Source organism: Haliotis rufescens, unplaced genomic scaffold (genome assembly GCF_023055435.1).
Source record: "Haliotis rufescens isolate VD_foot unplaced genomic scaffold, xgHalRufe1.0.p SCAF_6, whole genome shotgun sequence".
Taxonomy (NCBI): Eukaryota; Metazoa; Mollusca; class Gastropoda; order Lepetellida; family Haliotidae; genus Haliotis; species Haliotis rufescens.
The window spans coordinates 54,847,106-54,875,047 of record NW_025964334.1 but is presented as its reverse complement, the minus strand read 5'-3'; the positions used below and the strand labels follow the sequence as shown (position 1 = coordinate 54,875,047).

General features: G+C 41.2%; 2 protein-coding genes across 3 annotated transcripts in view; one reads left to right on the top strand and one right to left on the bottom strand.

The window, feature by feature from the left end:
* Positions 1 to 8,481, bottom strand: part of LOC124138195 (DNA helicase MCM9-like) — a 25,178-nt gene extending 16,697 nt beyond the window's left edge. The window contains exons 1-6 of the mRNA XM_048385840.1: positions 8,264 to 8,481; positions 6,357 to 6,453; positions 5,137 to 5,278; positions 2,904 to 3,015; positions 1,417 to 1,505; positions 818 to 911 (exon numbers count right to left, since the gene is read on the bottom strand). Coding sequence (XP_048241797.1) covers positions 818 to 911; positions 1,417 to 1,505; positions 2,904 to 3,015; positions 5,137 to 5,278; positions 6,357 to 6,453; positions 8,264 to 8,309 — 580 coding nt within the window. The 5' untranslated portion in view covers positions 8,310 to 8,481. The remainder of the gene's footprint in view (positions 1 to 817; positions 912 to 1,416; positions 1,506 to 2,903; positions 3,016 to 5,136; positions 5,279 to 6,356; positions 6,454 to 8,263) is intronic.
* Positions 2,929 to 27,942, top strand: LOC124138194 (DNA topoisomerase 3-beta-1-like). 2 transcript variants are annotated; one of them, XM_046504735.2, is made up of 17 exons: positions 2,929 to 3,022; positions 9,935 to 10,012; positions 10,541 to 10,654; positions 11,592 to 11,759; positions 12,275 to 12,409; positions 13,057 to 13,169; positions 13,670 to 13,761; positions 14,410 to 14,518; positions 15,727 to 15,810; positions 16,373 to 16,493; positions 17,842 to 18,024; positions 20,795 to 21,004; positions 22,993 to 23,210; positions 24,323 to 24,503; positions 25,840 to 26,039; positions 26,894 to 26,996; positions 27,687 to 27,942. In XM_046504735.2, the coding sequence occupies exons 2-17, from the start codon at positions 9,989 to 9,991 to the stop codon at positions 27,915 to 27,917; spliced, it is 2,286 nt and encodes a 761-aa protein (XP_046360691.1). In that variant the 5' UTR covers positions 2,929 to 3,022; positions 9,935 to 9,988; the 3' UTR covers positions 27,918 to 27,942. The 2 variants fall into 2 exon arrangements, with proteins under 2 accessions (XP_046360691.1, XP_046360690.1); XM_046504734.2 differs by lacking the exon at positions 2,929 to 3,022 and adding an exon at positions 8,689 to 9,025.

Here is a 27,942-nt window from a genome sequence, read left to right as displayed (position 1 = left end):
TGTTCATAAGAGCTGAGTATCACCTGGTATCTTGCGATACGATTCGTATCACGATACAGACTAACAATACTACTGGTATCACGATACCCCACATCAAATAGTAAGAAATGATAAATAATTGAAACATAGTTCTAAAACTTCTTTCTTCATATTTATCACAAGAAAAAACAGGTTTTTGAAGGGATTGTTATTAAATGTAACAGTCAGTCGGCGTGTCCTCAGCGACTTTGTCCTTGTGTTCTTCCATGTTTACAGGTGGCGCTGTGCTACTTCTACCATTATGGGAGGTAACTCTATTAGTTCCTGTTCTATTTATAGCATATCATGATCTCACACACTACCGATTTAAGTGAGTGAGTGAGTATGTTTTTACGCCGCTTTTAGCAATATTCCAGCAATGGATGCAACTCACTGTCAGGCTTGATGTTCATGCTTTTGACCACTGGTTTGCCTGGCCCAGATTTGTTTAGTTACAGCTAGTTACAGTTTAGACCTGTGATGGTCCGGGATAGATTAGGTCTTCGGCAATCCATGCTTGCCATAAAAGGCGATTATGCTTGATCGGTCGGTCAGACTCGCTGACTTGGTTGATGCATGTCAGTTTCGTTACAGTTTAATCATACTCAAAATGGAATAACATTCACTGCAGCAAAAAACAATATTCATTTACTCACTCTTTGGTCAACGAAAAACTAAACTTGACACTTATATGTGTAGGTGTTAAAAAGTTTGGATATTATTGTAGACTTCACTACTTGTAAGCTAGAAGCAGGACATAAAAAAATCCCAAGGACTGTTACAAAGAGACATTAAATACCTTGCTCGCTCAGCGTGGAGAAGTTGATGGAGTTACAGGCCTCGTTGGTGCATTTTGATGGCTTGACCATAGAATAGAACTGCTCAAAGTCAGCCTAGGAACACAGAGAACATCGTTTATAACCATTGTGACCTGCTTCTGATAAAAACCCAGTTTCTGTAATGTTTGCAGCGTTCCCGCTGGCTTTTGAAACCAGTCCCTTAATTTTTGTCAGTCCCAACAAATAAAAGACATCATCATATAGTTACATCTACACTTCATTCACACAAAGTTCAGTCACAATTTTCTCTCTTTTTGTGTGTGAATATTTCATGACTAAATCGCTACAAATATATAACTAACCTAGAAGCAATGCAAAATGTTATTTTCTTGCACAGAAAATAGACAAGGGGAAACCCAGATGGCAAAAGTGTGTATTACACATGAATAAATAAGTCTTGTGTACTTTGATCAATCGGAAGGGGGGCTAATTGGGATTGTTCACTAGCTAATATATTAGCAAATATAGCCGTGGGCGCTTATAACGTCGAATACGGTACATACAAATGTCGCCTTAAATACATACAGACGTTCCAAACAGTAATCGTCCGAAAACTAACCTTGACGTTGAAGACTGTCCTGCATTTGGTACAAATAAATTCTTTCTCATATTCTAGGATTCGAACAACTGTTGCCCTGATCACAGTCCCTGCAAACAATTTACACATAGAGATATATCAGGCTGAACTGAAACAATCTCATATCCACCATCTTCCCGAGGCAAGGGAGTTAACTGACCATAAAAGTCCAGTTTCCACCCTTGCCGAACTAGGCTGGTATTATGGAGTTTTGGCTGGACTAATGAGTCTTTGCATAGTCCAATCACAATGACGCACCAAAATCGAAATCCGGTTCGTAAACTGTCATGCAGTTTTCGGTCGATTGCAATATTTGCAAAGCATGTGCACCGCCAACTCGTTGTCAACAGTTATTTTCCAAAACTTTTCATGTTTTTAATCAAGGTGCTCACGTGATTTGATGCACTTCACGATGTAAGACCAGTTTTATCACAATATAGATCTTGGTTATCGATCAGATCATCTCGACTGGGCGCCGCCATGTTGTTTGAAGCAAATGCAAGTGATACGAGAGGTGGAATCTGATTGGTCCACAGGAGAGGCATAGAAGGGACATAACTCGTAATAGCCACTGGTGGCGCTACGATCAAGCCCAGGCATTCCACCCTAGTTCGGCAAGGGTGGAAACTGGACTTTTAAAGTCAGTTAACTCTCTTGCCTCGGGGAGATGCATATCAACAGAGTGGTAAAAAAAAAAAGGGTAATTTTGTCTGGAGTGTTAGGGATAATCACACTGGAGCAGGAACATCCTCAAAACTAAATTATAACAATTAGACTTAAAAAAGAAAGAGTTAAACAAATGTAGTGAAAGTTTAAATATGATATGTGCTTTTTTATTTATTTTGGGCATATAGAACAGAAAAGAACAATTATTTCAAATGTTAAACCAGATATTTCATTTTTTCCAAACATCTGCTTTCTTGCTGTCTGTGAGTGAGTGAGTATTGTTTTGCAATATTCCAACAATATCATGGCAGGGGACACCAGACATGGGCTTCACACATAACACCCATGTGGGGAATTGAAACCAGGTCTTTGGCATGACGAGTGAACACATTAACCACTGGGCTACCCCACCAACCATCTTGCTATCTGTGATCTTAGCCACGAGTCAAATGCCTAAGTTTTGTGAAATCTCTTTTCAATTAAAAATTACTGTTAACGATGTAATAACAGACAAATATATTTTGACAACTGATCACAAGACTGCAATTTTTTAAGAAGAGGAGACAAATGGGAAGTTTGTGGGATTTGTTATTTTTTAAGGATATAAAATGGATATAAAATCCATGTGGTATTAACCTATTTAAGTTTGCATTAACAAGAAATTACATGATCATGATATTATAGAGTCAAGCCTGCTTGCTAGATCAGTTGAGTGTGGGCAAATTTTTATTTTTTTATTTTGTGGTTACATTATTTTCCAAATGAGGGTAGGACATCATTGTCATCAGAACACCTTGCTTTACCTGTTACAGAGAGAAAGCTGCCGACGTCCGACGTCCTGGGGAGTGTGGTGCGGGTCAACTCGGGACACACGGGGAGGCCCATCACTCTCGCATGAATGTTCTGTTTTACTGTCTAGAAGGTAGAGTGTATAAAACACTATTATACACAGAGCTGACAGTAAAAGAGTCTAACCACCAATCTCGCATTAATGTCCTGTTTTACTGTCTAGAAATAGTGTAAAACGAACACTATTATACACAGAGGTGACAGAAAAAGAGTCTAACGACCACTCTCGCATGAATGTCCTGTTTTCATCTCAGGTTCACATAACATTTATGAATAGTTTCACGTTCAACAGTTCTGGCTTTATTAAGTGAGTGTGTAAGGTTTTACGCCGCTTTTAGCAATATTCCAGCAATATCACGGCGGGGGACACCAGAAATGGGTTTCACACATGTACCCATGTCTGGATTTCGAACCCGGGTCTTGGGCGTGATGAGCGAACACTTTAACCACTAGGCTACCCGACCACCCCGACTTTATTAAGGAAATAAATAGGATCAGTAGTCATAAGTCAAAACGTGTGGTTCCAATTAGCTACAAGAAAAAATCATGCTTAGAAATCAGCACTAATAATCAAAACTCCTTGTCTGGATGTATCAGGCCACACTTTTTAGATTTTAGATTTCGCAGATTTATTCCAGCTTTTCCACACAAGGTCGTCAAAAATAAATAGCTATGTCAATCATTTATTTATCAAGGTCGTCGAAATAAAAATAAATAGCTATGTCAATCATTTATTTATCAAGGTCGTCGAAATAAAAATAAATAGCTATGTCAATCATTTATTTATCAAGGTCGTCGAAATAAAAATAAATAGCTATGTCAATCATTTATTTATCAAGGTCGTCGAAATAAAAATAAATAGCTATGTCAATCATTTATTTATCAACATGAAAGTCATTCTGCTGCTGGCTTCTTGAACAATCTCATTTAAATCAGATCTAAGTTCTCGCTATCGCTAGACAAAGATCTGAAGACATCCCATTAGGGGTCACGTCAGAACGACCTTTCATCCGACCAATCAGAGCGTCGCTTACCAGATCATGAAAGTGACAGTCGGAATGTGATTTCTAATCATACAACCTCGAAAACTTTTACATGGGGTATTCCGAACGATAGTTATAGGATTAACAACTGAATCCATACAATCTAGACCATTCCAGAATGATCTTTTGTTTAGGTTTCAGATTTGTAATCTAAATTTGTCAAAATATGTTTCGAAGCGTAGTCGCCAATTTGAAATTAGTGCCGTAAAGCACGAGAAAGCTGCCTTCTGATTGGTCATTCTGTTGGTTGGTCAAAGTTCGCGCAAGGTCGGTCTGACGTGACCCGTAATGGGATGTCCTCAGATCTTTGTTTAGCAGTAGCGAGAACTAAGGTCTGATTTTAATGAGATTGGCTTCTTGAATCACCGATAGTGATGTAGACATGGAATTGATATATAAAATTTAAATTTTGATATGAGAGTCTATATTACAAACAGGAGACATTATAAAAATAAGTATAGTTATGTTTCATTTATTTCTTTTTCAGCTGCTTTTCAGTAGGGGCGGCGGGACCATGAAACGAAAAATAGAAAAGTCTGGCCTAATGTGCATCCTGCTATTCACATGTGTTTTATGGGGGCAAAATATACATCATATGCATTATACACACAAAATGGTATATATATCAGTGTTTGCGTTGTTCTCCCAAATAATGGGGTCCCCTGGGACGCGGTCGCTGTGAGCGGAAGCCATCTAGGGGGTGTCGGGGGCATGCCCCCCCAAGAAATTTTGTTAAATGTGGACCTGAAATGGTGAACTTTAGGCCATTCTGAGCATAAATAAGTGTGTGGTTAAAATCTTCAAGTGTCAGTTTTTATGTGTGTACACAAAACATCTTTGAATCTTCATAGATTAGCCACTTGCCTCTTTCAACACCAGTCAACCAGAAGCTTTAACTGCTGTTACACTGAGGTCCCAGAGACTCTTATGTGATAGATGAAGCCAACATTTATCAAGGAAAATATCTGCTTGTAAAACATTAGTCCTGCACCATGACTGAATGAAAAAATGCTTAAGGGGACGCGTGTATGTTGTGTTTTTTGCGTCCTATTTTTTTTCAGTGCGTATTTTTGTATATGGGACGCCGTAAACGCAAACACTGTATCTATTCTGTTATAAGAAAATACACAGGCAGATTAATTACCATTCTGTGTTGAGCTTCATGCTCAGACTTTATAGCCTCCTGTACGATCACCAGAGTCTCATCAAACAGGGACAACAGTTTCAATGGGGATGCCAGAAGCACCTCACAGACCGTGGTGTTACTCTCAAAGAGTGAGAGAGCACTGAAGCAAAAGATTCATTGTCAAAATAAACATAAACCTGGCACAAATCTTAAATCTCATTTAACCAGAATATGCACTTCTATCTGAAAACTTGCTAGGAGTATCCTCAGAATATATTCATTGTTAGTTTGTAGTTTTCTAAAAGTATTACACAGGTCATAATTTTCCAATGATGTGCGAATGCCATCTAAAAGTTCTACTGGCGAGAAAATGTATTTGTATTCTTGCGTGCCTCTTCGATCCTTGTGTGTTTATCCCCAAATTTATCCCTAGCCCATAGATCCCCTTTCCGATCAAGCATCCCTTCACAATCCTCAAGGTTGGGCACCACTTGTCAATCAAACACCCCTTTACGATCCTTAGGGTTAGTTGTCAGGTAGGGTATGGGTTAGCTATCTCTTTTAACGAATGAATCCAATGTAATTCGAGGAAACTGTACAATTTTTATCAAGTTTCGACTTTTTAAAAAAAAAATGGCAACTGCATTTGCACTTTAAGGTAAACAATCGGGTGCTGATGACTTGGTAAATGAGCACTTGTTAAACAAACACTAATTGTTTGTGATGACACCCGTGGTCCTGTTGTGGGGTGTTGGCTAATTAGATTACCGTATTTGACGTAATAAGCGCCCAGGGCGCTCTCAAAATTAGAAATAGGGGGCTCTTATTAGAATATTATTTTGGCGAAAAAAACAGAGTTGAAAGATAAATTTTGTGGTTTATGCTGACAGCCTGAAGTGTTTATGTACGACAGATATATTTTTCCAGAATTTAATTGCCCATAATTAAGGGTGCATATAACACATGAGTGCGTATTATACGTGAATAAATAAGTCTTGTGTACATTGATCAATCAGAAAGGGTGCTAATTGGGACTGTTCACTAGCCAATATATTAGCAAATGTTGCTGTGGTGCTTATTAGAGCGGGGCGCTTATTACATCGAATATGGTAACTCATTAGCCTGTCTTGGCTTCAAGCTGGCCACATGAGTTAGATCCTCTACACAGTGCTAATTGAAATTTTAAAAAGTGCACCCAGTAAAGTGCACAACTCCCATGTATTTGTATTTTCACTCACTCCACTGATATTGAGAAATGGTCTTCATCTTCATCTTCAAACAGAATTTCTTGTAGTTCACTTTGATGGAACGCCAATGAATATGACCGTAGGATATCTGCAAACATCAACAGAAACTGAAAGCATTCAAACTTTTGATGCAAAACAAATCAGAGCTCCAGATAAGCTTTTGGTGTTGTGGGTATTTTACCCATGCATTTTAAAATCATTGGGTATCAGTAATTCTATCTGCGTATTCAAATTTCTGTTACCCACTAGTTTTTACCCATGTGGGTATTTAAGTTAAATATTTAAAAACACTATTCAACCAGTCCCTGCAAACTGGTGTCATGTGGGTTCGAGAGCTTTATTGTACTCAAAAATACCACGATACTTCCACACGAAAGTGTGATGGCAAATAATCATGATGTGACTGTCATCGTGGAGTTTGGCAAGGTTGACGGAATGCCCGTTTATAATTTCAAAATAAGTTGCTGATTTGCTAATCAAATACGCAGGGTTACTTCACAATATTTTGATGATACGCACAAATTTTATTTTTGTAGCGTATCTGTAATGTTCGTTGTGTATTTGATACGCTTGGATTATATTTTACTGCATATTTCTGCATTTCTGATGCGTATTTCACGCAGATACGCAGCTTATCTGGAGCTCTGCAAATGGAAAAGTCCTTACAAATATATTCATGCCACTGATGTTCACATATTTATGGCTCAAATTGTCATCTCTTAAATATTGCCTCAAAAGTTAACCTCAAAAGGCAAGCAAAGCCAACATAGCAACTTCGCAGATTTTAATACTTTAGGGCATACTTAATAGCACATGTTTGACCAAAATTTGATTTGAAAAACGGAAATAGAGTAAAAAGATGATAAAAAATTACATGAAAATTGTACCTCAAACAACAAAAATTCTCCACTGAGGGGATTCCCCTTAATGGGTTAAAACGGGTCCCCAGTGTTTGACGTGATGCACAATTTCAACTATTCTGATGACACCCAGGCTTCCTGCTTAGGCCTCAGATTTTGGAATACATGATATCTTTTTTCTGTCTGCTCATCAATTTGATTACCTGTGTCCACAACTTGTGTAACCTTAGTAACAACACTGAATATGTCTTCAGTTGTTTACTCAGGGGATTAATCCCTACAGTGTAGAATAGGGCTGAGGGCAGCTCATGTTTTATTACCTAAACCAGAGACCATATAATATTATATGGTCTCTGCCTAAACAGTATGTTAGTAATAAAACGCTACTTAACGATTGTTTACTGCTATTTTAATCATTCCCAATGACATGATCAAAGGTTGTTTCACACATTCAACAATGTATGCAATGTTGCTATTTTTGAAGGGATTAACAGAAATAGCAGAAACAGTATATGCATAACGGTTCTGAATTACTAGATAGATAAAAATGGCAAACATCTTCACCAATGAAAACAGTTGTCACCGCTGTGGCAGTAGCTTAGGCCCCACTTCCAAATAGGTTTGTTTTGGAAGCACTTTCACTTAGACATTTAAATACGTTTTACAAATATTATGACTATTTCTTGATGGGAAATTGACTAAATCAGAGACCATATACCATTAATGTATCTAGAAAAAAATATATTACCAAGAAAATTGAGAACATTATTTTTACCGATACTTGCCCTTAATAAACGAGATCCATGGCAAGGGCCAAGGGCAGTGTGTGTATGTTCCAACATACACATCCTTGCAAGGCCCAGTGGGTACGTAAGTAAAGGCTATGCAGTCTGGGTCAATCAGCACTAATTAGCGAGATTGCGGGTAGATCTATCTGCGCCTCGTAAACCACATACTCAATTCTTTCTTTGCACAGGCTGGTGAAAGCAGAGGAGAAAATCGTAACCTCCTCTTCAACAGTAGAGAAAACATACAAACCCTTCAATTTCAACGTCTCATCGGCGTTAAGTTCTAACTGAGACATGGTGAAGGTTAGATGAGCACCACTGTCATGACCGAATTATTTACATTTGGGCACTATTTCCATCCACAACAAAATGTCAACACGTTCATAATCCGAACTTGGCGCCATCTTGATATTTATACAACTCGCGAGATTACAAATGTTGCATACTATTTGAATACAACGTCTTTTAACTCAAGAAATTATGCAAAGGTCATATTCAGCAGCGCTTGCTATACATTTGTAATCGAGGCTACACAATACAAATATATTAAATTTGGTTATTTATGGTCTTCCAAATAATGAAGCAGATAATTTTCAGATAATATATTTGCAATAATGTCGAATTTTCAGTCTATATAACAGTAGTCAGTTGGGAAGTACTATTACATATACGAGATTTAGAACATGGCGTCAAAATCTGAAAAGTTTGGGTGTAACCCAGTTTAGTTTGTGTTTGCACAGCTATTTTATTGTGTCGTTGCGTGGTTTAAGTTGCAAAAATGCGAACTGTTCTTATGGTAGCAGAGAAGCCATCTTTGGCCCAATCTCTAGCTAAGATACTCTCAAATGGAACCTTGAACAGTAGAAAAGGCATGAATGGGGCTTGCTCGGTCCATGAATACAGGGGCAAGTTCAACGGAGAAACTGTTTACTTTAAGATGACATCCGTTTGTGGTCATGTAATGAGCTGTGACTTTATGGGAAAGTACAATAACTGGGACAAGGTTGATCCGGTAAGGCATATACACAGACATTAATAATCTTAACAGATTAATGCACATGGACCTGTTGGTCAATGCCGGTATGCTACCCATACATCAGTTTCTTTGAAGGGAAAAAGCTCCCTATGAAAACTTACACAACGTTGCATAGACTGATTGTGACATTATGGCCTTATGCTTCCAAGGGCAAAACTACAGTTTACTGGAGGCATTCTTGCGGCTTGCTTTATGGTGCTTTTGTTGTCAAACTATAACGCTGTGTTCACAACTTTTTTCCTTCAGGATCCAATGGCTTTGGATAGAATAGTAGGTAGCCTACCCTAACGTGAACACAACTTGCCCAAAGAATCTTCAATACTCAGTTGAGGTGTTGAGAGTTTTAAATATTTGTTTGCTAAATATAGTCTATGGCGGCACATTTTATAGCAAGCGCTAGTTTACGAAAGCACTTTTATTTTTTATATGTGTTATATTTCGTTTTTCTCGTAATTCAAGTGGCTAAAATGGTTATGAAGGGGAACTAACATACATGTATTATTTTTTCGGTTCATTAATTTTCATTATTATGCACAAGAATGCAGTTTATAAGGGATGCGGTGAACACATCCAAATGTCGCCAGTGTTAGGGTAAGTTTCCCCCTAACTCTATCCTAAGCCTTTGGATCCCCTCATCAGGAGGACTGTAGACAAAATAATATAACCCAGAATAGTATAAGAACTGTACATTGAGCATTAGAAATTGGCATTAGTCCGATAGTCCTTGCCAAACTGCCAAATAGTTAAGGTATCCTAAGGACAAGTAGAAATTTGCCCCTTTTTTAAGGTTTTGCTACATGTTATCATTATAAGGACTAGCGGACTAAAACTGTTAATTTCTATTGCTGGTTTAACACCTGTTTGCACCTGTTTCATTGTTTTCAGGTTGAGCTTTTTCAAGCACCCATTCAGAAGAAGGAGGCCACACCAAACCTACACATGCCTGCCTTCCTGAGAAAGGAGGTATGTTCTCTAATATCAAGATTGCTTAAAAAACGGCATAAAACCCAACTTATTCACTAACTAATGATCATGATTATTACATTTAGGTTCACACTTATTGCAAATGTCCAAAGACTTTTGAAGTTTCTACTGACACGTACCATAATATCCATGTAGTCTACAATAGTAATTGTTTGGTAGTTCCGAGACACTGGTGGCCACTGGCCACACTCAGCAATATTCAAGCTATATGACAGCAGTCAGTAAGTAATCAAATCTGGACCAGACAATCCAGTGATTGACATCATGAGCATCGATACATGCAATTGGGATACGATGACATGCATCAACCAAGTCAGCAAGCCTGACCACCCGATCCTGTTAGTCGCCTCTTACGACAAGCATAGTCGCCTTTTACGGCAAGCATGGTTTGCTGAAGACCTATTCTACCCTGGATATTCATGGGTCAGATCTGTATGTAGTGGTAGTGAGCACTTAGATCTGATTTTAGTGAGTTTTATAGATAATTCCGTGTGATTGTTGTTTCAGGGTCAGGGTGCTGACTATCTTGTTCTTTGGCTGGATTGTGACAAGGAAGGCGAGAACATCTGCTTTGAGGTTATTGACTGTGTGGAGCCCATGATGAACAGAGCACATGGGCAGGTGAGTTGATCACAGGGGAACTTCAGTTGTTGACCATGCACACAGGAGATACGGCCTGGATACCACCTGGGCAGGTGAGTTGACCACTCAGGTAACTTCAGTTGTTGACCAGGCACACAGGAGATAGGGCCTGGATTCCACCTGGGCAGGTGAGTTGATCACAGGGGGAGCTTCAGTTGTTGACCATGCACACAGGAGATACGGCCTGGATACCACCTGGGCAGGTGAGTTGACCACTCAGGTAACTTCAGTTGTTGACCAGACACACAGGAGATAGGGCCTGGATTCCACATGGGCAGGTGAGTTGATCACAGGGGAACTTCAGTTGTTGACCATGCACACAGGAGATAGGGCCTGGATACCACCTGGGCAGGTGAGTTGATCACAGGGGAACTTCAGTTGTTGACCAGGCACACAGGAGATAGGGCCTGGATTCCACATGGACAGGTGAGTTGATCACAGGGGAACTTCAGTTGTTGACCAGGCACACTGACAGTGAGGCTTAGATTCCCTATGAGCAGGTGAGTTGATCACAGGGGAACTTCAGTTGTTGACCATGCACACAGGAGATAGGACCTGGATTTCACCTGGGCAGGTGAGTTGACCACTCGGGGAACTTCAGTTGTTGACCAGGCAGATCAGTGAGTGAGTATTGTTTTACGCCACTTTTAGCAATGTTCCAGCAATATCATGGCGGGGGACACCAGAAATGGGCTTCACACATTGTACCCATGTCAGGAATCGAACCCGGGTTTTCGGCGTGACGCTTTAACCACTAGGCTACCCGACTGCCCCCTTTCAGATCAGTAACTAATCTGTAAAGAAATATGTGTATAAGGACACATTGGGTAATTACGTACGATTGTGGTTTTTGAAATTTATACATATTTGTATGCAAGGATCTCAAAACTAATCAAAGTTCTGGTGTCCTTTTCAGCAAATCTACCGAGCCAAATTCAGTGCAATCACAGATACTGATATCAAGAGAGCCATGCAGAACCTGGGAGAACCAAACAAGAACGAGGCTCTGTCTGTGGATGCCCGCCAAGAGTTGGATCTGAGGATAGGGTGTGCTTTCACCAGGTTCCAGACCAAGTTCTTCCAGGTAAGACAAGATCACTGGTGTAGCTTTAGTCTGATCTGTCACCCTACTTCACTCCCTGACCCGTGAAGATCCGGGGTAGAATAGGTCTTCAGCAACCCATGCTTCCCGTAAAAGTTGACTATGCTTGTCGTAAGAGGCAACTAACAGGATCGGGTGGTCAGGCTCGCTGACTTGGTTGATGCATGTCATCATATCCCAATTGCATGGATTGATGCTCATGATGTCAATCACTGGATTGACTGATTTAGACTCAATTATTATCAGGGACCATATCAAAAGGATTTTCTAATTTGAAATCATGATTTACAAGAAACAGATGAATATATAAAAAGTACCCAAAATATTTGTGACTAGAATATGCTTGATGGTTAATTGGTCGGTACATACAAGATATAACCAATGACTGATTAAATTGTTAATGATTTCCAACACAAGATGATAGTGAACAAGTACCATGCTGGAATATTGTCAACCAAGGAAAACCATATGAATATATGTTATTGTTATATTGCCAGGGCAAGTACGGAGACCTGGACAGCACTCTGATATCTTACGGTCCATGTCAGACCCCGACACTGGGCTTCTGTGTGGAGAGACATGACAAAATCCTGTCCTTCAAGCCTGAGGCCTACTGGGTGATTGATGTACAGGTAGAACATACACAGCCTACTCATGTTTACTAGCGTAATGTTTGGAACATACTCTAAAAAAGTATTGACCTAAACTATGCTCAACAAATACCATTTATCAAGGGAGGTCATTGAAAATGTTGATGATTCAATACAATAGGTATGATCATTTTTCAATCCTGTAACCATGGTAACAATCAGAAGATGATGATATAGCATTTGGAAACCCTGATGAATAGTCTCCCTTTGTTTGATGCCACCTGTAGAAGGAACTGACACTCCAGTTATTCAGCCCAATTGTTGTGGAAGGTGGTCCAGTCATCTAAGATGCCATAAGTTGCTCTGCAGAGTTGCATGTCTCATGATTTTCTGGTTCAATTCCCAGATTTGCCATGATTATTTTCCTTGGTTTGTCAGCACCATACCTGCCATTATGGTAATTAGCAGACCTCTACATGACCTGACCCCCACATGTAACTGCCACACAATGACATATCTGATGGTGTTAATCTTGCTCAATGTTGAGGATTTTTTTAGATTTTCTTTGGATTCAGGGTAAGCATGTGGGCCCCAGCAACCTGTGCTTGTCGTAAGAGGTGACTAAATGGGTGGGGTGGTCGGGCTTGGTGACTTGGTTGATAGCGTGTATACGTTGACTGTTTCTGTAGATCACACATCCTGATGGGAAGGAGTTGAAGCTGGAGTGGGACAGGGTGAGGATATTTGACAAGGAAGTCGCACAGATGTTTGTCAACATGATCAAGTCCAGTGATGGAGCAAGGTACAATTTTCAAACCAAAATAAAACCAAAAGTCATATAAATTAATCATGGTGACTACATTGTTGTCTAAAATTATGGTGACAATAATTTCCACTGATCTGCAATGAAAGACATTGTTTCTTTTTCTTTATTTATATTGAGTTATCTCTCCTGTGTCTGAGTTATCTTTCTTATGTCTGAGTTATCCCCGACATGTGTGAGTTATCTCCCCTGCAGGTCTGAGTTCTCTCCTTTTCTGAGATATCTTCCCTACGTGTGTTATCTCCTGTGTGTGTCAGTTATCTATCTTGTGTCTGAGTTATCTCCCCTACATGTGTGAGTTATCTCCTCTGTATTGGTCCGGAGTTGTCTCCCCTGTGTGTGAGCTATCTCCCCTGTGTATGTCTGAGTTATCTCCCCTACGTGTGTGAGTTGTCTTTCCTGTGGGTGAGTTATCTCCCCTTTGCGTGTGAGTTATCTCCCCTGTGTATGTCTGAGTTATCTCCCCTTTGTGTCCACAGGGTGCTGGGTGTTGTCACCAAGGAGAAGAGCAAGGCTCGCCCCATGGCCCTCAATACAGTCGAGATGCTACGAGTGGGAAGTTCCGGACTCGGTAAGATTTCATGACTCACCGTGGGTTTTACCTTTGACATGTATGCTGACAGTTTCTTTCCATCTGAAACAGATATTGTCTTGGACGAGGTCCAGGGCTGTCTTTTGGCAACAATAGGGTGTATTAGTGAACATCGACATACATGAAACATCCAGGAATATTCCTGAAAATTGACAGATAGTGTCTCTATGAATTTTGGTGCATCTAATTCAGTCAGGTTTAATGATTTTATCAGGTTTTGATATAGCATGAATTTGACCTGGAGATAACAGATTCAGAACCAGCATATTTTTGACAAAACGGTCGTTTGTGCATTGATAATGATGGATACAATTTAAACTCATGGCCAAAAATATACACCAATAGCAATATAATAATGGATTGTTATGACTATCGTAAAAATGTGCCACCGAGTATGGTGCTAATATCTATGGTGACCACTACACTGCCAAACAATAATTGTTCCCTTCGGTCATTCCATCAGCATGTTAATGGAATGCATTACCATGGTAACCTCAGGATGTATTTATTTCTGGCACTATGATACTTGTTGCTGCCCCATATTTGATGTCACCTGCCTTAATATTGAAAGCGGCGTAAAACCCAACTATGGTAACTCACTCACTCTCTACTTGTTGCTGCCTGCAGGTATGGGCCCCCACCATGTGATGCAGATAGCGGAGCGTCTCTACACCCAGGGCTACATCAGCTACCCCAGGACCGAGACAACGCACTATCCAGAAAACTTTGACCTCAAGTAGGAGTTTATCAAATGTACATGCGATAGTTGTTTGAAGTGAGGACAGATACAAAATGCAAATGTGCTGACCTTTATGAATGTGTATGCAATACAATGACTACAAGGCAAACAAATATGGCACCCATGGCATCATATTAGAAAACTTTTTTCAAGAACAGAAATAAGGACTGTTGTTTTTTCCACCTTCTGACAGCATATTTTTGCAAAGAGACTTGGTATTGTGGGAGCTGTGTGATGGGGTTAGCCATACAACTAGTTGGAACAACTTCTTCTTCAGCAAGGCCTCACACAGCTCTCATCTGTCAAGAACAGCAGTATATGTATTATGGAGTAATGCAGGAAATGTATACAAATATACGAAATATCTAGATTTTGTAAGTTTTGCAAAAAGACTTGGTTAAGACCAATTAAAACATATCCTAGTAATCTTTTTCTTAATGAAGGGCACCTTGAACCAGATCATTAGGTCCACTTTGCTACTGTCTATTCAGCGATGACAAAGACCTTTTCACTTCTTTGAGAGGCATTTAGAAGTTGGAGTACTAAGTAAGGATAAGATTTATGGATGAACAACTTCTTTATTACAATTAGGAGCTTTCTGGAGGATGGTGCCAGCTGCTGGTGAGTTGACAGGCTAAATGTAATAAAGAAGTTGTTCATCCATAAATCTTATCCTTACTTACAAAGACCTCAGTGGTTCTACAACATTGTGCTTGTGACAGTTCTTCAGTTTGCTCTCAATCAGAATAATTGCATGGAATACATGAACAAGCCCAGAAGTCCTGTCCTAGCAGGCAGGGCCTTCTTCTTGGGCTGGGACGAGTCCAAATTTACAGCAGGGTACCCTCCCTCTATTACCTAACTCTACCCAGGTACTCGTAGGTCTCCACCCACTGATACGCTATTAAACAATCTGGTCACGTATACACTGAAGCAGACTGAAGCTTTATCTTTATTCAAACATACCAAAGTCAGAAAGAAATGCCAATATAAGCGACTTGTAGTGTAACCATAGAGATCTAGATAATTTAACAATATATCACGTGACCAGTACCAGTCCGGGTAGTCATCTGGGTACCCGGATCCTACTCAGTACCCACCCGGCCCGAGTACCCGAGTTATTCATCCCAGAGCAACCTTCTTCACAATCCTTGACATGCAAGTGATGGGCTGGTACAGTTACTTCACTGCTCCTTGTGTTCCAGGGGCACCCTGAGGCAGCAGCAATCTCACCCTGACTGGGGCAACTTCGTCCGCGACCTCCTCAACAAGGGCATTCAGAGACCCAAGTAAGTTTGGCTGCATCCTGCATTGTTACACTATCGATAAAACTGTGAAATCAATATCAGGTTTGTAAACTGCTGTGCACGATTTGCATTGCATGTGTGCTGCCAATGTTTTTAATAAAGGTACTCATGTGATTTCATGCACTATGCAAAGTAAGATTCGTTTAATTACAATATCAATTTTGATTATCGATCAGACTGTCTTGACCGGGCGCGACCATTTTGTTTGAAGTAAATGCAAGTGATAATAGAGCTTGAATCTGATTGATCAATAGGAGAGACAAAGAAAGGACCTAATTAGTCATTCGTAATAGTTACTGGTGGCGCTAAGATCGAACCCAGATATTCCTGCCTCGTTCAGCAAGGATGAAAACTGGACCTTTATTGTCAGTTAACTCCCTTGCCTTGGGAAGATGTATGGGTATCTTCTTTTCACTTGTTATAGTTAGCAGGTACCCGAGACAAATTACAGCACCAAGTCTAAATCTCTTGCCTTACAGATCGTCATTGTTTAGCTGTTGTGTTGATATAACAGACTCTATTCATTTACCCTGGGGGTTGACAGGAAAGGATCTGATGCAGGTGACCATCCCCCCATTACTCCGATGAGGTCAGCCACGAGCGCAGAGCTGGAGCATGACGCCTGGAGATTGTACGACTACATCACCAGACATTTTATTGGAACTGTGAGTTGACACATGACGTGTAGCTCACCTGTAGTACTGCTCCCTTCCTCATCTGCAGCCGGAGGGTCGGGTAGCCCAGTGGTTAAAGTGTTCGCTTGTCACGCCGAAGACCGGGGTACAATTCCCGACATGGATACAATGTGTGAAGCCCATTTCTGGTGTCCCCCACGGTGATATTGCTGGAATATTGCTAAAAGCGGCGTAAAACAACACTCACTCACTCACTCATCTGCTGCCATTGTAATACATGTTTATCTGTGAGATGGAGACCGCCTACAGAGTGGATAATGCATATCATTGTATCCCAATATTGATGCTCATGATGTCAGTCAGTGGATTGTCTCGTGCTTACTTGATTTTATAGTCTGCCGCAATATAGCTGGAATATTGCTGAGTTCGGCAAACAAACAAACTTTCTGATCATAGCTGATGCAGCTTAAGATCATGTTCATAACATAGAACTCTGTCCGCCCAGCAGTGAATGGGTACCTGGTAGGTTGAGATGGCAATGTGGTTGTTAACCAAGTTGTATCCTCCCCAGGGAGCTGAGAATGAAATTAGAGTGCACACTGAACCATTGACCGGTGCCTGCAGAATATCAATGAAAGTCTACTAATAATCCGGGGTAGAATAGGTCTTCAGCACCCATGCTTGCCGTAAAAGGCGACTATGCTTGTCGTAAGAGGCAACTGACGGGATCGGGTGGTCAGATGCATATCATCGTATCCTAATTGCATGGATCAATGCTCATGATGTCAGTAACTGGATTGTCTGGTCGAGACTCGAATATTTACAGACCACCTTCATATGGCTGGAATATTGCTGAGTGCCGCGTTAAACACAAGGATTAAGGATAACATACAAGTACTTGGACATTAGTTACAAATAATGTTCTTCATTGTAATGAATGTCTATTTGCTTGTGCATTATCTGACTTAAAAATAGCATCAAAATAACAAAGTACTGCATAATAGGATTTTAAAGTTTAATAAATCAATAAAGAAATTGAAATATGTAACTCAAATATGATTCACAGAAATTTTGTAACTTCTATATCTGTGCTACATTTTAACTAGCCCGTATATTTGTACTGCACATTTATTTTTTTAGATTTGATCGTTGGAGCCAGTATATTCATAATGTATGTGCTTAAAATTAATGCATGAGCTTAAAATATGCATTGCAGAGAGTAGGTCCGTAAACTGTCCATTTGTTACTGATAATATACTTTTGAAACAGTAGAGTGTTGCAATTTCTCTATTTCAGTTAGTGATAGGTATGTGTCTAGACAAGTAAAAGTGTCCGGAAATGATGACATGTCTCCATCCGGTTCCACCTTCTGTTCCAGTTGGCTCCAGACTGCACGTACTTACAAACAACCGTATCATTTGAGATTGGTGCCGAGTTATTTTCCTGCTCTGGTAAAACATTGCTCGACCCCGGGTACACGGACGTCATGTCGTGGCAGGCCATTACCAGTGATGAGGAAATGCCACGCTTTCACCGGGATCAGATGCTCAGCTTCAAGGATGTAAGTTGTTCAGATTTCACAACTTATACAGAAACACTTTGAAAACACACAATCGGTTATTTGTAATACTGTAAAACGTGAAATTAACGCAAGCGTGAATTAAATAGAAAAAATGTGAGTGGTCTTTGCTCGCATTATTAAAAATCGCATTTATATCAAAAATAAGACATTTTGGATAGCAGAAATACCAACTTAGACATACGCTGAAAACAAACAACTATGTATTCCACATCAATGTTTATTGAGCAGCACTTGTAACAAGTATATAAATAATGTCATTCAAACAATAATAACATCCTGTGAATTGTCACTGCTGGGGTCAAGACAAGCATTCTACTCACTCATGTCATCACTGATCACACCTGCTTATCCAGACAGACGCCACCCAACACGGTGTCTTTGTTCTTTGCGACTGCATCAAAGGCCGACACGAGCCAGCGCGCATGTATTGTTTTAGCTGAAGTACTCTACTCAGCGCTAATAAGCAGTGCTATTTGGTGTGTGTTTGGATTAATGTAAGGTTGGATTAAGGTGAGGATTCTCCTGTAAACCTGAAAGAGGACATTTTGTTTAGATATAAATCCACTGATGCTTGAGAGGAGGGGGTGTCGCATTCATATTGAGTCGGATTTTTGGCTAGGGGCCAGCGGTCGCATTCTTTTGGAGACGCATTAATTTCACGTTTTACATTACGTTATTTGTAATATTTGACAAAATGGCCACAGAAACAGATGTAATTAATTAGGAGATAAACATACTGTGTTTTCAATGTAGAGCTAGGTTACCTGTAGATTTAACCCCGCTAAATTGAATTTGAAACCGAAGGCGCAGCGTGAGGTTTCAAATGTTAAATTTAGCGGGGTTAAATCTACAGGTAACCTAGCTCTACATTGAAAACACAGTATGTTTATCTCCATTCTACCATGACTAAATAAAATGCGAACTCTTTGGTGTTAGCAAATATACTGAGTGAAGCGTCATTGGTTGAGTGTTTTGAGTGCGTTATCGATCTGAATTACGGAATCACCGAAAAAATAATATGGTGCTGTATATCCTCAAGCAGTTTGTTTATACCGTAATACTTCAATCGAACATATGACAGGCATTGGAAGCATATAAGCACGGCAACTTGGTAAGCAAACATGAGGTGGGCATCCGTAAGGAAAACAAAGCAAGCTTTGCAAGGCTTTCGCTCTACATCGCACGTCACCATTATGACGTCATGCCGCTCATTGTGACGCAAAAGATATGACGTCACAGTCGTATATAGAAAAGCGCCAAAATTCCATGCTCTCTGTTGTCTCCAAAACGTAAATACATTCCCTTTGTTGATTTCTGTCGTGTTTTTCTGCACAAAATGTATTGCCACACATCCTTTGTATATTGTATTAACCGCATCTGTGCATTTTGTAACCTGTAATTGCAGATATTATTATTTAAATACGCCTACCGACAATGACTGAAAATAGTACCATTCTACGAATATTAGCTTCCGCGGTGAAGCGGCTGTCAAACCAGCTGTTTCAATCAGAGGGGGTTTATTGTGATTTAATAGCCTCTGATTGACCAATCAGAATCGAGTAAATTCCAAATTCATGGTAGAATTCTGGATATTTCAGCATGGGATAATCAAACACAACAATGTCGTCATGGGTTCAAATCTTATTCGATGTGTTTGGAGATGGACTTGAGCACAAAAACTTTTCAGATTATGGTTTAAAGTTGATTATGTGTTTTTCGGGTGTTTTAGTATATCTTTCATCTTTCCGTTGTATTGGATCTCTTTTGATGTGGCTGTATGCATCTTCTGTGTATTGAAGAAATGAAAATAGTTGCTAAGACAACAATAAGTTGGTTTACATTTGGATTTGGACGTGAGCAACAATACTTTGTGTGAAATCATTAGGAGAAGCATGTAGGCCACCATAACTGTATCATCACCAATCTGGTTGGCTTTCTTTGGTATTAATTTGAGCATTTCTTCAGTATCCACAAACAAGGGCAAGTAACGTCCTGTAGTTGGTTGGTTTGTTGTTTAAGCTGCACTCAGCAATATTCCAGCTATATGACGGCAGTCTGTAAATAATCGAGTCTGGACCAGACAATCCAGTGATTGACATCATGAACTTCAATCCACGCAATTGGGATCGATGACTTGCATCAACCAAGTCAGCGAGCCTGACCACCCGATCCCGTTAGTCGCCTGTTACGGCAAGCATGGGTTGCTGAAGACCTATTCTACCCCGGGTCATCACGGGTCTAACGTCCTGTGTGTTATCTTACCAGTTAATCTTTGGGTGAGTGGCTGGTATTCACTTCCAGGCTCCTCCTTGCTCTCCCTTCCTAAAACGACCGCCTCCGTGGTCTAGTGGTAGAGCGTCTGCCCGGGGAGCTGAAGGTCCGGGTTCGATCCCGGCTGCGTCATACCGAAAGACGTTAAAAGATGGTACTTGTTGTACCCTGCCTGGCGCTCGGCATAAGGGTGCTAAAACAAGGACTGGTCGGCTCGGAGTTAGTATACTGTGTGTGAATGGGGTATTCATGTTAAACTGCGGCATGGTATCTCTGGGCTAGAACTATTAAATCGACATTAGTCCAGTCTAGTGCAAGCATACACACATGGATTGACGTCGCTATGCAAGTGCAATAATCTTAAACGACGTTAAGCACCATTTCACCTCATCAATCAGAGCAGAGCAATCTTACAACAGACCACACACAGTGTTTCTGTCAAAGGAATATTTGTATTAGCATGTCCCTGTGACTTCAGGTGAAGCTTAACGAGCGACAGACTTCGCCCCCTGACTACCTCACAGAGAGTGAGCTGATCACTCTGATGGAGAAACATGGTATCGGCACCGACGCCAGCATCCCCGTCCACATCAACAACATCTGTGAGAGGAACTATGTCAACATCATCGCCGGCCGAAAGCTAAAGCCCACCCCACTTGGTATTGTACTGGTGCATGGGTACCAAAAGGTAGGTCACTGTCGGAGTAATCTAAGACACAGGACAATTCATGCAAATACCCTACCTCCACTACATCCCTGACATAAATCCTGTATTCTGGCTGCCATCACACCATAAGATTGTCAGAGTTTCAACCGTAGTCCTCTTCACTGTTAAATATCATATATAGTATCCTAATCCCAAAAGGCCCTTGCACATGAGCAAGGCGGAAAACCTCACTTCTTTCTTGTGTGTGCGAGCGACCACATCTAAATTATTTTTTCAAGAGTTTTTTCTAGCACATTTTGGTAGTTTGTCATACCGTAGTTAATCTAGACTTGCACAAGTCTCTAAGGCAACTTTTGTAAATAATAAGAACTAGTTGTCTCTATAAGAGAATGAAGTGCTTAGACTGTCAACATATCTAGACTTGCCTATAGAATTACTACACATCCATGGACTTTTCTTTCAGTACAGCCTTGGAGCAAGGCTATATCTAAATCTTCTGTTAATCTGTTAACATTTAGTGGACACTATTATTTTCGACTGAGTAGTTCTAGTTCACATAAGTAGTTATAGGTGGTATACTGTGGGGCAGAGATGGCGCCTCCTTGACCGTTATTGCCAGCTGCCTGCAGGAATGGGGGAAGTACAGTATCACTTGGGACGCACACACCTCCTGCTGGTCGTATGGAGATTTGCTTTGCTCAGTTGAAGACACTCTAAGACATGGGATTTGGGTAAACTAGAAGGATCTTGCAAGAGGTAAATGGTTGAACTACCTGTCTGTGTCCTTAAATATGGACCAGTTTGATTAAAGTTACTTGTAAGGATGACAATATAAATAGCTAGATATTACTGCAAGGATGCCATTATGGTGAGAATGATATTATGACAGAGTGACATTATGGTGAAGATGACGGGGTGAATTAGTGATGATGACAGGGTGACATGGTGATGATGATATTATGACAGGGTGACATTATTGGGATGATGGTGACAGTGATGACAACATTATGACAGGGTGACATTATTTGGATGATGGTGACAGTGATGACAACATTATGACAGGGTGACATTATTGGGATGATGGTGACAGTGACGACAACATTATGACAGGGTGACATTATTGGGATGATGGTGACAGTGATGACAACATTATGACAGGGTGACATTATTGGGATGATGGTGACAGTGATGACAACATTATTACAGGGTGACATTATTGGGATGATGGTGACAGTGACGACAACATTATGACAGGGTGACATTATTGGGATGATGGTGATAGTGATGACAACATTATGACAGGGTGACATTATTGGGATGATGGTGACAGTGATGACAACATTATGACGGGGTGACATTATTGGGATGATGGTGACAGTGATGACAACATTATGACAGGGTGACATTATTGGGATGATGGTGACAGTGATGACAACATTATGATGGGGTGACATTATTGGGATGATGGTGACAGTGATGACAACATTATGACAGGGTGACATTATAGAGATTACATGACAGGGTGACAGTGATGACAACATTATGACAGGGTGACATTATTGGGATGATGGTGACAGTGATGACAACATTATGACAGGGTGACATTATTGGGATGATGGTGACAGTGATGACAACATTATGACAGGGTGACATTATAGAGATGACATTATGACAGGGTGACAGAGATGATGACTTTATGACAGGGTGACATTATAGAGATGACAGGTGACATTATAGAGATGACATTATGACAGGGTGACATTATAGAGATGACATTATGAAAGGGTGACAGAGATGATGACTTTATGACAGGGTGACATTAAAGAGATGACAGTATGGCAGGGTGACAGTGATGACGACATTATAACAGGGTGACATTAGGTAGCCAGGATGGCATCATGTACCAAAGGATGACATTATGTAGCCTTAATGGCATTATACAGGAATATTACATCATGTAGTCAGGATGACAGTTAAGAAAGAGGGGTAAGAGATTCCTGTGATTCCAGATTGATGCTGACCTTGTGTTGCCCACAATGAGGTCAGCCGTGGAGCAACAGCTGAACCTCATCTCCCACGGCAAGGCAGACTTCTACGCAGTCAAGCAGCATGGTTTGGACATATTCCACAGGAAGTTCCGATACTTTGTTGAGAATATCAACGGTATGGATGAACTGTTCGAAGTCACTTTCTCATCCCTGGCCGACAGTGGTCGACCTCTGTCAAGGTATGTTCAGAATGGAAATATCTTTGTTGTGGAGACACATACTAACACAGAGGTTACCGGTAGCCCACTGTCTCCATATTGTAGTGGTAGAGCATCCCCCCGGAGAGAGGAAGGTCCGGGGTTCAATCCCCGGCCAAGACGTTAAAAGATGGTACTTGTTGTTGCCAGGTGCACAGCATTAAGGGGCTAAAAGATGGACTTGTCGGCTCAGTCAGTATACTGTGTCTGAGTGGGGTATTCATGTTTAACTACGGCAGTGGGCTAGCACAATAAGATTGGCATCAGTCCAGACTAGTACATGTAGCCACACACACGTGCATACACGTCGCTATATAAGTACAATAATCTTGAACGCGACGTTAAACCCCATTTCACCTCAGCTACAGGTAGCCAAGTTGTCTAAGAAGCCCCATGTTGCTGTGCAGAGTTGCCTCCCTTATGCGTGCCAGAAACCTATGATCATGGTTTCAGGTCCCTGTTCATCCAGATTGTTTCTAGGTTTATTAGCATCATATAGATGCCTAAGGGTTCAACCCAAAGTGGTGAGCATTCAAGACCTTTCTCACTTTGGGCTTTCCTCCAACATCAAGCTCACATTCCGTGATATATTAAAAATACTGCGCAAGGCGGACTGCCTCCATGGTCCAGTGGTAGAGCGTCCTCCCGGAGAGCGGAAGGTCCGGGGTTCGATCCCAGGCCTCGTCATACCGAAAGACGTTAAAAGATGGTACTTGTTGTTACCCTGTCTGGCGCTCGGCATTAAAGGGCTTAAAAAAAGGAGTAGTCGGCTCGGAGTCAGTATACTGTGTCTGAGTGGGGTATCCATGTTAAACTGCGGTATGGTATCTCAGTGGGCTAGCACTATAAATCGGCATCAGTCCGGACTAGTTCAAGCAGCCACACACACACATACAAGTGCATGCACGTCGCTATATAAGCGCAATAATCTTAGACGCGACGTTAAACCCAATTTCACCTCACCTCACCTGTGCAAGGCACTGTTCAAACACAACTCACTTACCAACTAACTCCCACAAGATCTGTTTTCTTGGGTTTTGCCATTTTTTGAAATATCCAAAGATTTTTTGTTTAAGCACGGAAATAATTTTCAGGTGTGGCAAGTGTCGACGCTACATGAAGTATGTTCAAGCAAAACCTTCCCGGCTGCACTGCTCCATGTGTGACGAGACGTACTCCCTGCCGCAGAACGGCAACATTAAGCTCTACAAGGAACTCCGGTGTCCGCTAGACGACTACGAGCTGGTGTTGTGGACAACTGGCTCCAAGGGCAAGGTTGGTCCTTGTGTTGTGAATCCTTTAATCTTTGTACCTACTTGTTGAAGGAGGTGACTGAATGGATCTGGTGGTCATGCTGGGTGAAATGGTTGAATGTGTTTCATCATACTCAACTGTTGGAAGATGCTCATAATATCAATCACTTGTTTGACTGATAATTTGCAGGCTATCGTGGAATGATACAAACAGAAACTCAATCTCATTAAAATCTAATCTTAGTGCTCGCTACCGCTTTAAATAGATCTGAGGAAACCCCTGAAGATGCAGGTAGAGAATAGAAGGTCTTCAGCAACCCATGCTTGCTGTAAGAGGCAACTATGCTTGTCATAAGAGGTGACTAACGGGATCAGGTGGTCAGGCCTGCTGACTTGGTTGATGCATGTCATCATATCCCGAATATGTAGAATACGTAGACTCGATTACTTACTTACTTGAATATTGCTCAGTGCCGCGTTAAACAACAAACAAGATCTGAGAACATCCCATTATAGGTTACATTAGACTGCCCTTTCATCCGACCAATCAGAGCGTCGCTTATGATATCACAAAAGTGAAAGTCCCAATGTGTTATCGAACCATGCAACCTTGAAAATGTTAACACAAGGCATTCCAGAAGACAGTTATGTGCTTACGACTTTCCGTAACTTGTGGAAAATACTGCCATACAATCTTGGCCATCTATTAGGCACTCAAGACTTCTTTTGTTCAGTTTTCAGATTTTGAATCAAATGAGTATGGTTTTACACCGCTTTTAGCAATATTTCAGCATAGTCTGGAATGGAAGTTGCCATTTTGGAACTTGTGCTGTAAACATCGAGAAAGCTTATTTCTGATTGGCTAATGTAGACGTCCTCTTTGACATTTCATTGATCAAAGTTCAAAATGTGACATGACCTGTATTGGGATGTCCTCAGATCTTTGTGTTTGTTTGTTTGTTTGTTTAACACATAACACAGCAATATTCCATCAGTCTATAAATATTCATGTGTGATTGACATCATGAGCATCATCCACACAATTGAGATACGATGACATGCATCAACCAAGTCAGCGAGCTTAACCACCAGGGCCCACTTGCACAAAGCGATCTTAGCGCTAAGACTATTGTAAGCCTATGTTAAAGTGTGGTACGATCATCTTAGCGCTAAGATCGCTTTGTGCAAGTGGGCCCTGATCCCGTTAATCACTTCTTATGACAAGCATAGTCACCTCTTATGTCAAGCATGGGTTGCTGACGTTGAGAGAGATCCTGGTGTAGCGGCAGGAGCACTAAGATCTGATTTTGATGATGCTGACAGAAACTGTGACTATGACACGCATGTTTGTTTTGTAGAGTTATCCATTGTGTCCATACTGCTACAACCACCCTCCCTTCAAGAACATGAGGAAGGGGATGGGTTGTAACGAGTGTACACACCCGTCCTGCCAACACTCCCTCTCGCAGACCGGCATCTCGGAGTGCGTGGAGTGCGAGTACGGCATCCTCGTCCTGGACCAGACGTCAGGACCCAAGTGGAGGATGGCCTGTAACAAGTGAGTAGCAATCAGAGAAAGTTTAGAAAAATGTTCACCTTGGTTGCCCGTGGGATCGTTTTTCCCGGTCTGGTGCTCGGCATTGAAAGGATTCAAGGACAGGTCAACTCGGATTCAGTATACTGTCGGAGTTTGGTATTCATGTTAAACTGAAGAATGGTATCTCAGTAGGCTAGCACTATGAAACAGGTATTTGTCCAGACTAGTACAAGCAGCCGCACCTGCTCACCAAAACATGCACGTGTGCAGGCTCATGGCTATATGTGTTACATATGCTTGAATCAGTGTTAATCTTCACTTCACTTAAATTGTGGGGAGACCCAAATGGTCTGCAGTAACTCATGTTTCTATTGAGAGCAGACAAACATGGGGATCAGTTGGCCAGGGCCAGTGATGATTGTGTGTCATCCCATCCTAGGCTATCAATCACCGATTTGCGCTGCCAAGATATCGGTTCAAGACATGACAAACACATCAAACAAAAACATGGAACATTTGGGTAGCATTGTACCTGAAGCATTTGCTTGTCACACTGAAAATATATTACAAAGTGGTTTGAAACCACATCCTATTGTCTATGTTTGGGTTAATGTTTTATTACCCAATTTCCATGAGGTTGTAGCTTCTATGTCTATTTCTTGCTGAATTGTTGCTAGCATTTTCAACACGTGTTTATGTGTAGATTGCTATGGATTGCTTAGTTGTCAGGTGAGCAACTTGGCAAGGCTTGCATGCCATGACAGATTAGACATAGTGATATGAAAGAATCAGTTGTTCTCTAACTTCTTTTGAGTAGTATATCTTGGCCAGGCTAGCATGTCGCCTACCTGACCAACTGCCCCCTTTTGTTTCAGGTGTAGCGTGGTAATCAACTTCTTTGACAATGCTTCCAAGATTACCATCGGTGAAGACACCTGTGACGACTGTGGTGCTAATACTGTTGTTGTGCAGTACAAGGTAGGATATCATACAATGTTGTCTTGGTGTCAGTGTCAGTCTCAGGTTGAAATGTTTCATTGTAGAAGATGCCATTATATGTGACTTGACCTCATCGGTACATCAGTTATGGCCCCTGCACTTATTCCTAGCAGACATACGATCATTAAGTCACTAGATGCTCCTGCACATATTCCCCGCCAACATTTCATTAGGTTTGTTGGTTTGTTTGCCACACTCAGCAATATTCCTGCTATATGGTGACGGTCTGTTAATAATCGAGTCAGGACCAGACAATCCAGTGATTGTTTATTTGTTGTTTAACGCCGCACTCAGCAATATTCCAGCTTTGTGACGGCAGTCTGTAAATTTGTTGTTTAACGCCGCACTCAGCAATATTCCAGCTTTGTGACGGCAGTCTGTAAATAATCGAGTTGGGACCAGACAATCCAGCGATTTTTTGTTTGTTTATTTGTTGTCAATGCAGTGACTGACATCATAAGCATCGATCCTTGCAGTTGGGATACGATGACGTATATCACCTAAGTCAGCAAGCCAAACCACCCGTTCCCGTTAGTTGCCTCTTACAACAAGCATAGGTGCCTTTTACGGCAAGCATGGGTTGCTGAAGGCCTATTCTACCCCGGATCTTCACAGGTCCGGGAAAGACTGATCTAGTGAATTTAGTGATTTGGTATCTCTGGTTTTCAGAGCAAGTCTCCGTTCCCTAACGGCGATGAAGAGCATACGGGGTGTGCCTTCTGTGATGCCGTCTTCAAGTCACTCATGGAGAAACACTACGCCATCAACATGTCAAACCGCCGCGGACATGGTGGCAGAGGACGTGGAGGGAGAGGAAGAGGTGGGCGTGGCCGTGGCAGGGGTCGGGGACGAGGAAAACCAAAGGACAAGATGGCTCAACTTGCTGCTTATTTTGTATAGGATTAAATGGAGACCTTTTACATCT

Coding starts and splice junctions, on each gene's coding strand:
- LOC124138194 (XM_046504734.2), top strand. CDS start 8,792: ATGCGAACTGTTCTTATGGTAGCAGAGAAGCCATCTTTGGCCCAATCT. Junction 14,519..15,726: donor CCAGAAAACTTTGACCTCAA/GTAGGAGTTTAT, acceptor CTTGTGTTCCAG/GGGCACCCTGAGGCAGCAGC. Junction 21,005..22,992: donor TGGTGCATGGGTACCAAAAG/GTAGGTCACTGT, acceptor CTGTGATTCCAG/ATTGATGCTGACCTTGTGTT.